Source organism: Ictidomys tridecemlineatus, chromosome 8, assembly GCF_052094955.1.
Source record: "Ictidomys tridecemlineatus isolate mIctTri1 chromosome 8, mIctTri1.hap1, whole genome shotgun sequence".
Classification (NCBI taxonomy): domain Eukaryota; kingdom Metazoa; phylum Chordata; class Mammalia; order Rodentia; family Sciuridae; genus Ictidomys; species Ictidomys tridecemlineatus.
Genome location: NC_135484.1, coordinates 61,797,666 through 61,810,690, shown reverse-complemented (window position 1 = coordinate 61,810,690; position 13,025 = coordinate 61,797,666). Strand labels below are relative to the sequence as shown.

The window sequence follows — 13,025 nt, the reverse complement described above, 5'->3', positions numbered from 1 at the left end:
TGAAACCATACAACCTTTCACTCTCATACACAGAGAAGGACAGGATGCCACAGTTGACACAAAAGCCTTTAATTCTGGCTTTAGGAGGATGAGAGGTTTGAAGGCAGGTGAGTCAATGGGTATAAAGTTATAATTAGGTAAAAGAAATGAGTTCAACGTTTTATTATACAGTAGGGTAGAATAATGTAACCTATTTCAAAACACAGGATTTTGGGGCTGAGGCTGTGGTTTAGTGGTAGAGTGCTTGCCTAGTATGTGTGAAGCACTGGATTCGAGCCTCAGCACCACATAAAAAATAAATAAAATGAAAATATTGTGTCCATGTACAACTAAAAAAAATTTAAATACAAAAAATATAAGATTTCAAGTGGTCTTACCACAAAGAAATCGTGAATGAAGTAAAGGATATGCTAATCACCCCAATTCAATCATATCATAACATGTACTGAAGCAACACACTGTAGCCATAAATACAACAGTACAATTATATGCTGATTATAAAAATTTCAAAAATGTTCTGGTTTTATCACTTACTCATCATCTCTGAGCCCCAGTTTCCTCACCTAGAAAATAAGAAGTGTGATCTCTCTAAACGAAACATCACACAGAACGTTCAAGAAATAAATTAGGTGATAGTACTTTGAAAGAAATACGCAGTCAGCAATTGCTTTTTAAAATATTCAAAGTTTATAAGTTTATAAAAGATGAATTCAAAACCAAATATACATTATTTTGTTAATAAATTATAATAAAGACTATATGAAGGATAAGATTAAATTGAGTAATGGTACTGTGGATGTCAAAAGGGATTAAATCTCCCAGCTCTTCATTTTAATAAAATGTTTTGGTATTTAAAAAATTACCATTAATACAAATGTGTCTCCAATTTGTTTCTGTGATCATTAAGGTACATAAAAGACCATCTGAAAAGGACAACTAGAACTTTGCTATTCAATATTATCATAATAAAGATTAAACACAATTATGAATCAAATCTAATTTGTTGGTATACATTAGGGTACAATATTTTTGCAGTTCTAGAAATTAATGTTATTTTGAATTGCCAAAAAGATTATTAAACTTATGCAATGAGTTCTCCATAGATCTGAGGAATGAAATTAATTTATATTTGCTGTAATTTGGTAAGTCAAAATGTGCTTCATCTGACATCACTAATAATATAAAAGAGTGGTTTTGCTAACAGCAAAATAAAATCTATTTTGATAATTATATGTAATTATTAGCCAAGTCTTAAGAAGAATACCCTAAAATTTACTACTAATGACAATATCATTGGCCTTTAAATAAATTCTAACAAATTTGAATTTGAGCACCCCAATGAATTCAGCACCATTTATGTATTTGAAAGAACAAACCAGTACAAGCATATTTTATGTTTGCTTCTTTAAAGAGGTTTATAAAGTTTTATAACCACAGAATATGTTAACATTTAAAAATTCTAATTGTGAAAAACACATGGTTTTCATAATGGTTAACTGTGAGAACATGTAATAGTATTCAAACAAGAATAAAAAATATGGGGCCATTATCATGTGGGCCCTTTCTCCCTTTGATATGAAGGAAGGATGTTTCTCTGGCATTTGCCCTAACTGTTCTACAAATTTAAAGGAGGTCTTTAGAAAACAGCAAGCATGGTATAGAACACTAAAGTATTTTCTCTATCTGTTCTGCTTTTAGTAGCACAGTAATAGAAATTTTAACATGGAAAACTATTTTTCCTCCTACATGCTCTGTAAATCACTTTAAATGTAAAATATCATGTGAGATTTTCCACTAAAGCAGTGTTTCATCTAAACTGATTAAATAAGCAGAAAAGCTCTCCTTAGCAACAAAAAAGTAGTTGAAAATATTAAATCTGTCTGATTCCACAATTACCAAATTACTCACTAAATCTACTCTCTTACTTTCCTAGTACAATGTCAAAATTGTACTTACTTATAATTCTCATTAGAATTCTAGTTTAAAATATATTAATATTTAGGACTACCTTCTACAGAAGTCCCCTCATAGAATATCATATATCAATCAGACTAATTGAGGTCATACACCAATGAGTACTTGATGAATATTAGTGGCAGATTGTTTTTAATGTCATCAGTAAACTAGCTCTCATCTGTATTTTTTGCAAGCTTCTACACACAGTAATTTTGAATACTATAAATATGTCATCATAAATGATACAGTGACTAGACAGGAGAATGCTATGTAAGCAGAAAGTACCATGATGTCTGTGGCTTACTTTAGAATTATTTAGCAGGGAAAAATAAACATAAAAATAGATATACATATAGGTAGAGACAAAACAAAAAGGCCAACATTAACATTTGTTGAAATTAGATGATACGTACATGGATATTCATTGTACTAGACTTTCAACTTTTATATTTAAAGATGTATAAGTTTTAAGATATTTTAAAATAGAAGAAGTTTTGGTTTATCCTGAAAAAATAATGTAAGAATATTTCTTAATTTTAAAATGTATGAAGTCTGAGCCAGGCAGGCATGAAACTCCTGTGCACACCTGTAACTCCATCCACTTGAGAGGCTGAGGCAGGAAGATCTCAAGTTTGAAGCCAATCTCAAAATGAGACTCCACTTCAAAATAAAGAAAAACTAGGGATATAGCTCAGAGGCAAAGTACACTGAGTTCAATCCCCAGTACAAAAATAGATTATACAGCTAGATAGATGGATTATATATGTAAATTATATACATATATAAATTCCAAAAGCACAAAGAAAACTTATACTCTTATTTCCCTAGAAATTATTTTTCATAGTTTATTTTCAATTTTCTTCATGTTAAGTACTAATATTTTCCATCTGAATTGTTTATGAACAATTACCACTCAAATTAAAATCAAGAAAATATGGATTCAAGAAAATTACTCAGGTCTTTACATGTAATACCTTCCTTTTACTCTCCACACTCTTTGGACTTTCCCAAACATCAACTACTAATCAGTCTCTATCACCTGTCCTCTTAAAAATGAGAGAAGGCCCTATCATATTTAACATTTCAAAATTTGTGGGCACTCCTAATTTATAAGAAGATTTTTTATATGGAAGATAAAGCTACCAGAATATGTGTGTCTTACTGAAAATCATGAATTGGTCAGTCTTTTGCTTAGATTGCAAGGGGGCATGTGGGAGAGGCATTAATGAAGAGCTACAGAAGCTTTACAGAAACTAAAAGAATTTTAGAAAATTCATCATAGTGACTTCTCTCTCCTCTCCAGATTCTTAATGTATATTATGGTGAAGAAGATGAAGATGAAGATGAAGATGAAGATGAAGAAGAAGATGAAGATGAAGAAGAAGATGAAGATGAAGAAGAAGAAGAAGAAGAGGAGGAGGAGGAGGAGGAGGAGGAGGAGGAGGAAGGGGAGAGGAGGAGGAAGGGGGGAGGAGGAGAGGGGGAGGAGGAGGAAGGGGGAGGAGGAGGAATTAAAAAGCACTAGAGCAATTACCACCTGCCTCTAAAATCATCATTTTCCTCTATGCACTAATGCAGTTGCTTATTAAAAAACATGGCTACTAAATATTTCTAATCATTACTGCTTTTGTTAAATAATAATGACTAATTTTCTTACACATAATATTGACTTCAACAACAAATTTATCCTCAAGAAGTTATTTAAAAAAGGGTTTCTTATGAATGTAGTTTCTACCAAAACACCACATCTTCTTCATTTGAATTATTATTATTTAAAATCCCTTCCACTTTCATGTCATAAAAAAAATTCTTTCAAAATGTGTGCTATTAAAATGCTTAAATATGGAAACATTTTGTATGTCAAAGTATTTAGAAGTTGGCAGTTTTAAGTACATTGTTTGAGGTGGTATATTTGGAAAGAATTTACTTTTCATTCTCTAACTTCATAGAGCAGTATTCCTAAAAACAAATGTATGTGGTAGTTTGCTAGTACCATAGAGAATCAATAGCCATCTATTTAATTTGCTAAGACAATGTAAATTAGTAACTTCCAGCCAGATGTGCGATGTACACATCCAACAAACTGCAACCTGTTCATTATGAAAATCCTGTCAACACACAGAGCCACTTGATGACATTTCATCCAAAGCAGTTTCTGCTTTTGCAGCCATAAAAAATTGTTCTAAGAATTTTTATACAAGGCATTGGGGCTGAGACTCATAAAGAGTAATCAATTTCAGCTTATCATCTTGTAGGCTTGTGTATACATGCTTCTGTGTGTTTATTTCTATTTTCTTTCAAAGATACAGAATGTTCAAAAAATAAATGTGTGCCATACTATTTTTCCTTCCATAAATCATTTATTTGTCCTCATTACATATTTTTTAATCGGATACAAAGTTGATTGTCTAATTCTGCAGCTCTGAGGAAATGTGTAAAGAATGACACAGTCAACAGAAGAAAAAAGAACACTTACCCACTGGAAAAACAAAACAGAATATTTCAAAATGACTCCAAACATAAATTAAGTTTACCCATTGGGAGGTCTAACTTGCATTCAGATCATTTATAGGGGTCTGTGTGACTATATACCCTGCTGTTTGATAAAGAATGATTACTAACCACAGTCACCCACCAGAGGACTGAGTGTATGTATAATGCTTGTGATGTCTCAGACATACAAAGCACCTTCTTAAAGAATGTCCATTTCCTTTCCATGGTAAGCAGACATAATTTTTCACCCTCTAATACTTCTGTTGCTCAGAGTGGCTTATGTTATGAGTTATGCATTGCCATTTTCTCTTGTTTATTTTAATAATATGAAAAATTACATTCATAAAATAAATGGTTGTTTCATGATACCCAAAATAGTTGTACATTTTCCGCTCTATATTGAAGTACAGTTTTCTTGCTATTGCAAAAATCTAATAATATTTAACACTATTTACTAAAATGAGAGAAATTAAAAGAGTCTTCTTAATAACAAGCTATTATTCTTGAATACTGAAACCTCACCTACACCAAATTCATTTTCTAAGTCTATTGAATTGACTTTTCTTATTAAACCGGGCACTGAGCAAATAGTTTTAATGCAAGCATAATATTTCCAACTACTACATTTTTAATTTGGCAATCTAAAACAATGTGGAATGAATCCAATTCTCATTGATTGGATTCCAAAAAGCATCCCTTAACCCACCACAAAGACAAAACAGCATGTTTACTATCTGGTGTCAACATTCTCAAGTAGAGAACTTCTGAGGTCCCCTAAAAATCACAAGAATTTCAATGTCTACCAAAACCAAACCAAAAAAACAACAACAAAAACAATATTCAGCAACTGCATACACAAAAGGGTTCTTTATAAAGGCTTCAACCCTTAGCAATTCCACTTTCACAAACATTATACAGAACATAACATGCTTTCCTCAGGAGGTGCACACCCCACCACGTGATCAGACTGAAGGGCCACACCAGCAACCAGAAAGGATTATGGTTTCTAATAAGAATAGATTCAAAAGAGGCTGTTGCAGCTGCCCAATGGGTCAAACCCGCAGGTGGCACCCAGAGCTTAGCTCCTCACCCAGTGAAGTGGTCAGGACCAGGAGGGGTGCCCCACCAAGACCTGCAGCTTATGATTGGCTCTCTTGGCTTCCTGGAAGTTAAAGTCATATCCTCTTGGTCACTTAAGCCCCCTTTGTGGTTCAGGGAAAGAAACACTCTCTCAGAACTCTTAACTTTGATTGGAGACTCTGGTTAAAATTAAGAACTTCAAACCCTAGATCTGAAAAAGTGAAACAGATGTCCTGTTTTTTAACTATAAATGGCTCCAAACGTTGGATCCTGTCCTCTTTCTCTCTTTTTTCTTTCTGCTGCATTAAGTTTTATTTAATGCAGAGTTCGCTTAAAAAGGTTAAGAGAAAGAAAAGAAAGCAAATACGGAGTGCGATGGAAGAACCTCTAAATCTTTTTCTAAAAAAGAACAAGAAAGCCTCTTCCGGAAGATGAAAGTGCTCGACCTGCCTCCTTCCAGCGAAGCCAGCGCTTAGGGTTCAAACCCGAATGCCCAGATGATCCCAGTCTCTCCTAACCAGGCTGTGCCCACCACATGCTCTCTCTCAGAAACCAGAGTCCCCCGGAATGGTCAAAGGGGTCTCAGGCTTGCACTCACGTGAGGACGTAGTTAACGCTGACAATGCAGTGTGGCCTGGACGAGCGGCTGTTGTGCACGATGGTCGCGTAACTCTGCACCCATACCCAGCCGCCGTGCTTCGCCAGGAACCTGTAGTACTTGGTGGTCACCTGCCCCTTCACCAGCACTGATGGAGAGACAGAGGCAAATGGTGGTGAATCAGCTTGACCCAGACTTGTCCCAAATGCCAGGTGGTGAGAGTGCGGACCCCCTGCCGGCCCTAATAGCTGCGCCTGGCAGGAGGGAGAAACAACAGGCAAATTCCCAATTGATGGCCCTGTTAAATCGAATCAAGACCCCGGGTACTCTTTATAAGCATGCTAATGCATGGCACGTCTCTGGGCGGATGTCTGCACCTTTAGCAATGCGGGAACGTATAAAGTTGGGAGTTTCCCTGAATTCGCCCAACTATGGAAGGAAGAGTCCCGGGAAATTAAGCTCAAACAAAACTATATGAAAAGCCGAGGTGTGAACTGGGAATTTATCTCAGTGATAGAGCACTTGCTTGCATAGCGAACTCAAGGTCCTGGGTTCAACCCTAAATACCAGAAAATTTCTGTAAGAGTCGATGAAGGTTAGGAAAGTTAACAGCCTCGGTTTTTTGTTCACAACTTCAGTGATGTTTGCGGGTGGTGAAGCATAACAATAGAAGATATTTCGACTAGAAGCGCCCCTTTCACCAGTACTAGGACGGGTGTAAGGTAGAGAAACAAGATGAGGCCCAGTGTGCCAGCTGGCCCTCTCTGGGGCCTCACGCACCACCAGGGCCATTACCAGGATGAAGGTTTCCGTAAGTCGGTCTGCGTGTGCTTAGGTTCCCACTCCCCACCACCCTGGGGAGCCGCCAAGGTTGTTTGGGTGCAGAGCAGAGTGTTCCTTACGCAGGTGGTGAGCGCAGCGCAAGTGGAAAGTGTCGCAGCCGTGCACGTGGTGGTACAAGGTCTTCTCAATCAGGTCCTGAGGTTCATACCCCGTCAGCTCCGCCACCCTGTGGAGAGGATTTCAGGTGGGATGAGTGCCCCAGGGGCCCTCAACTCCCGACCAAACACAGTCTCAGACCTGGGTGCCCGCCCTCAGTTCGCAGAACCTGGTTAGTTGCCTCATCTGCAAAATGGGCTCATTCAGATCAAGGGGAATCTATCCCTGGCTAAGAAGGGTTGCCATTACACTAGAAACAGCCCTTTTTGGCCCTGCCCACCCACCTAGAGTCCAGAAAGATGAGCTTCATGTCCAGGCTGGCTCGAAACATGAACATGTTACTGTGCAGCTTGATCTCCGTGACAGCGCTAGGAGGCAGCGAGTGACCCACGGCCACAAGGCCCACATTCTGGTAACAGCCGTCAAAGGGGGACATGTCCAAGCTGTATTGGCGGATCTTCAGGTAGCCACTGCAGTGAATGACCTGTGGCAGAGTGGGAGGGTGGGAGACTCAGCCACACTCAGGAAGAGCCCCAGAAAGATGAGGAGGGGGTTGAAACATGTTGAAACTACTCAGCCAGAAACATTGTCTGGGCCACTCCCTTCTGGTAAGGGGTCCAAAGTTATAGGACTCTAAAGTGTCTCAAGAGAGTGACTGTAGGTCAAACTGAATTCACTTGGGAGCTTGTAAAAATGAAGATACCTAGACCTCCACCAACCCTAACGCGTCTTGGGACGATCAATCGCATTCAACCTGAGAATCACAGCTTTGAGCTAAAGCTCTGGTTCTTAACCTCTTTGGAGGTCAAAATCTGGCGCTAGGCTTAAACTCTCCTAGGAATCCACCAAGGGTTACCCACCACTTCAGAGGTTTTCAGGATTCTTCAGACCCATCTCAGAGAGGTCCTATGGCTGTGGAGTACTAGGTCAGTCAGACCTAGTCTTTAAGCTTCATTCCCAGTAGTTCATACACTTCTGTGACTAATAGAGCATCTGGACTCGCTGCTCTTTGAAACAAACGTACTACGAACTGCTCACACAGGTGCGGTCCCTGATGTGGAAATGACCCTCAGACGCTGCAGATCCCTTGTGTCCCGCCCCATCCAAAGACACCCAGCCACTGCTGGGTGTCAATCTTTCACCTCAGCCGCTTACCTTGTAGCCGCCGCAGGTGAGGCCAGCATTCCGCTTGGCTAAGACACACTTCATCCTCAGGAAGAAGGAGCGCTCGATCTCGTACTCTGAGAGAGAGAGGAGCACAGGGAAGATCAGGACATGAGACATGCGACTGGGCGGTTCCAGCCACGACAAACTTGGGAAAAACCACAAGCTGACCGCCATGGGCTTAAGCATCGCAGACACGTGTCTGCCTTACCCTGTACAAAGTGAGAGTGGTAGGGTTGGTGGGCGGTGAGCACTGCGGTCATCTCGTCGTGGTCTGCAGGGTGGATGTATTCATAAATGCTGTTTCCGGTCAGCTCTACCTGTAAAGACGGGAGTATCATCGTCTGTGCAGTAGTAGAATGCCCCATGAAGAAGCTGAAAACTTGGTGGGGCGGCGGGGTGGGGGTCTGTTGGGCCATGAAAACAGGAGCCAGCAATTGGCCCTGAGTTCTGATTTCATTTCTGCCCCTTGCTACCTATTGCATCCTATGTACACCTCAGCTTCCTTATCTGTGAGATAATAACAATAACTACTAGTAGTTGTTGTTGTAGTATTAGTAGTAGCAGCTCTGGTAAAGATAAGCATATAATCTCTTCCCACAGTATCTGGCTTATTGTAAAGCCTCAAAAAAGTAGCAATTGCTTGGGCTTTGGGTGGAAGCTAATGGATAAGGGAAGTCTAGGAATGAGAAGATCCAGACCTGTTTAATGAATCCCTCCATCAGCTGAGAAGTCTCTAGCCCAGAAATGCAGACATAAAAGGATTGGGGAAGCCCCACCCCTCCTGCTTCCAACTCTGGCTGTAAACACTGCAGGCTGGAAGTGTAGACCACTCACCTACCTGAGAAAGACCCAGGTGAACTGAGGCTGTCTCTGATATGTACATGATCTTCCCATCTGGGGCCACCACAAAGATGAAGCCATCCAGGGTCTGGGGAGGCAGAAATAGAGTGAATGGAGAGGCCTCTGGGCCATCTGTTGAAATGCAGGGGTGGGGGAAGGCAAAAGTTAGAAACATTCAGACAGAAATGCAGAGAGATAGAGAGAGACTGTTGGGAAACAAGACATAGAACCAGTCACAAGAGCCCCCTCTTTTTTTTTTTTTCATTCATTCCAATTTTGTAAGCATCTGATGCATGTAGCACACTAGAAGAGATCCAGAGGAAGTTGTGGATGATGCTCATGCCCCATAGGCTCAGGATTTACCAAAGTGGACAAAGAAAACATGTTTGTAATAGATGTGCACAAAAATTCTGGAGGTAAATCACAGAAGTAGATTAGGTTCTTGGGGTGATGGTCACTGAAAGAACCAGAGGTTTTCTGTGTCAGGCTTGAAGGGCTCCGTAGGGACATTGTTATATCATGAAAAGAATAATAGCAGGGTTTTGGAAAGATCCAGTCCCTACTGCACTGGTCAACGTGGATGAACCGACAGTCTGAAATCTATAGAAAATAAAGCTGGCCAATGGCACTAGAAAGTGTATAGGAAAGGGGGATTTAGGAGATTTAAGTCAAAGATGCCTTACAGGAGTTGGAAAGGAACTTTGGAAAGGAAGGTTGGGCTAGAGAAGGGAGGAAGGGCATCCTAGACAGAAGGAATAATGTGGCAAAGGCAGGGACTTTGCAGGAGGATGAATCAGGTGTATTCTGAAGTGACGTGTTTGGTGTACTACAGGTGGAGCTGAAGAAGTACACCCACAATGAATTTTTGAAATTTAGAATGTCAATTGGAGGAATCTGAAGTTGTTCTTATAGGCATTAGGATTCCAACAGAGGTTTCTAAGCAGGAAAATAGCATACTTAGATGTATTATTTTAATCTTGGAAATGACCTGCAGAAGGAAGGAAGGAATGGGAGTGAAGAGATCGGAGCAGATAGCTGCAGCAGAGATGGGTCAAGTCTGAAACTGAGTGATCAAAAAAGAGATGAAGAAAGATGAGAATCTAATTTAAAGATGATGCTGGCTGTGAACTTCATGCTAATTGATGGCAGAGAGTTCAGGTTGACTTTCAGGTTTCAGTAAGGACATAAGTAGAGGGTGATGCCATTAACCAAGACTGAAATTTTGTACAAGCAGAAGTTTGGGCCAGAGGGCTGGGATTGTGGCCCAGAGGTTGAGCACTTGCCTCACGTGTGCGAGGCCCTGAGTTCGATCCTCAGCACCATAAAAAAAAAAAATGAATAAAGGTATTGTGTCCAACTATAACTAAAAAAAATAAAATTTTTTTTTAAAAAAAGTTTGGGCCAGAGCAATATTCATTTTTGTCTTGGAGATGCATCAGGGACATTACAACTTCCACTTAAATGTGTCTAGTTGTTAGTAGGAAATAAAGGTCTAGAATTCAGGAGGGGCTCTAGATCTTGATAAAATAGGCAGGGCCATGTGGAGAGAAGAGTTGAAGCAGTGGTGTTGATTAAAATCACCCAGGAGGCTGTGGAGCATTGAGAGAAGAAACAGCTAGAACCTTCTAAAAACTACATCATTTGTGAAACAGACAGTGGTGGGAAAATCAAAGAGGAGCAGTCACAGAGGGAGAGAAATCTGGGAAATCAAGCTACTAGAGACATTGTAGAAAAAAGGAGAATATTACGTCTTCAGTGTCACCTCCTTAAAGGTCTTTGCCCAAATGTCACCTTCTTAGTCCCTCTTCAATCATCTCCATTTTAAACTGTGACCCTAAAACAGAGCCCTCCTCTCATTTTTCTCCACAGTACCTGTCACCTGGTACATATGCAGTACACCTGTGTGGGTTTCTAAGGCTCCTCTTAGAATGTAAAGTCTATGAGGAAAGGGCTTTCTGATGACATACAATTGACCTTCCTATTTTTTTTAATTTTTTTTTTGTAGTTGTAGATGGACAGAATGCCTTTATTTTGTCTATTTTTATGTGGTGCTGAAGATAGAACCCAGTGCCTCACACATGCTAGGCAAGCGCTCTGCCTCTGAGTTATAGCCCCAGCCCTGACCCTCCTATTTTGTAGGGTGAACAAGTTGAGGGAGGATTAAAAAAAAAAATGGGCATCTAATTCTTAATGTCAAAATGTGGTGGGGCCTTTGTAGAGCCTAAAGGGTAGAAGAGCTGACAGACTGCAGGGATGTTGGAGCAAATGGGGAAGGGAGTGAGCCACTGAAATAGAATGGAAGTCAATCCTACCAGAAAGTTTGGGGGGGAAAAAAAAGAGGAGAGATTGGGCAAGAGCTAGAAGGGGTGAGGGATTGTTTGGGGGTTTCGTTATCTTGTTTATATTGCCAGAAGAGATTGGCTGGGATTATGGAAAGATGGGAGGGGGCAACTGAGAGACATCTGATGAAAGGTGTTGAAATAAAGGGAATTACAGCACCTTTTCTAGATAAATTCAAAAGTATGGAAGCCAGGCCATCGAAGAAAAGCTCATACCCTTTCTTTGTTCAGTGCAACTAAAATCTCTTGTTTCCTGAGGAAAAAGAGTATGGGTACTAGTGGAACATGAAGGCTGTGGGACCCTGTTCATGCAGGACTTGGAGGAAGAATTGCAGGATTCCCTTAAACTTCTTAGGTTCCAAGCTACCACTCCCAGTGGACTTGAATAATAATAAAGAGGGTGTGGGGTAGGGGACAAGTGTCAAACCTAAAAATGCCATCGGGGAGTTTTATTATTTAAAATATTTGTTCTGCGACTTAAGCCCGCAACAGGCAATTTAAAACAGTGTGCACTGTAAACAACAATGTAATGGGCACCTCACATTGGTTAAACTCATTACCTGGGGGTGTGTATGTGTGTAACCCAGAGCCTGGGGGGAGGGGGAGCCTGGGAACTACAAGGAAGAGATGAAATTAGTTGCAGACCCAACTGGAACCACAACGTGTAGGTTAAAGCACAGAAGGGCATTTCTACCAAATTTCCTTTTATTTCCTTCGGAAATCCTTTATTTCAGATGGTTCTGCGGCTCTGTCTTGGCGGCTTGGGCCCTGGGCTTCCAGTACCAGTAACGGAAAGATGACAAAAGACGCCCCCTCCCTTGGTCTCAGCATCCTGATGGAGCCTTGCCGGGCTATTTTCCAAACCCAAAGCCTTGGTTGTCACTTTGCCTCCCACTCAGCCTGGCGAGGCGCCATTCGCCCATCCTCACCCAGTTTAGAGCTTTAGTTCTAACTTTGGAGATGCTGTTAGGCTGAGAGAGCCATGTCCAGAAAGGATTTTTAAATCTTATTTTTTTTTAGTTCGTTTTTAAGAAAGCAGAGGCCCATCCAGGTAACCGGGATCTCGAAGGATGTGAGCCACTGGGAGACGTGTGTCCGTACCTGGAGTAGATGGGAGCCCAGTTCTCGGCCAACGTTGTCCAGGGGGCTGGTCCGACTTGAGTGGCCCCACGCCTCACCGAGCCCTGGGAAGACACAGAAACAAACTTTAATATCAGAATCCCAGCCCGAGTGTCAGTTTGGGACTAGTTCGCATTTGTGTGTGTGTGTGTGTGTGTGTGTGTGTGTGTGGTTTGTTACACATTAGTGCAAGAGGAAGAACCCCCTGATAGTATTTCCCAGTCAACCCCACCCAACCTGCACAGTTGGGAAGAGTTTATGCCAGAGTATAAATTTTGGCTCCTCCCTAGGTTCCGAGCAGAAGTGAACCTCTGGCCTGAGGGAACAGGGTTTCTCAGCTGGGACATGCTCTCCTGGAGTGCTCTCCTGGCAGGACCTCAAGGGGCCTCTGCACTAGAGAAGCCCCCCCCCCCATCACACTCTAGCGATAACTTTTGCGTAGGTTCACTAGTTTGTTTAAGGAGATGAGGGACACTCATTTCTCACCCAAAGTT

General features: G+C 40.9%; 1 protein-coding gene across 4 annotated transcripts in view; it reads right to left on the bottom strand.

Annotated features, from left to right (window-relative positions):
* The window catches only part of Sim1 (SIM bHLH transcription factor 1), a 72,673-nt gene that overhangs the window by 48,777 nt on the left and 10,871 nt on the right, over positions 1-13,025 (bottom strand). For 3 of the 4 annotated variants that reach the window (XM_040283144.2, XM_005335883.5, XM_078019567.1), the window contains exons 3-9: positions 12,514-12,596; positions 9,072-9,161; positions 8,442-8,550; positions 8,222-8,307; positions 7,351-7,550; positions 7,030-7,136; positions 6,128-6,275 (exon numbers count right to left, since the gene is read on the bottom strand). In XM_040283144.2, the coding sequence (XP_040139078.1) occupies positions 6,128-6,275; positions 7,030-7,136; positions 7,351-7,550; positions 8,222-8,307; positions 8,442-8,550; positions 9,072-9,161; positions 12,514-12,596 (823 nt within the window). Of the gene's footprint in view, positions 1-6,127; positions 6,276-7,029; positions 7,137-7,350; positions 7,551-8,221; positions 8,308-8,441; positions 8,551-9,067; positions 9,162-12,513; positions 12,597-13,025 lie in introns of those variants that run through there. The other variant, XM_040283145.2, reaches the window with a different exon arrangement.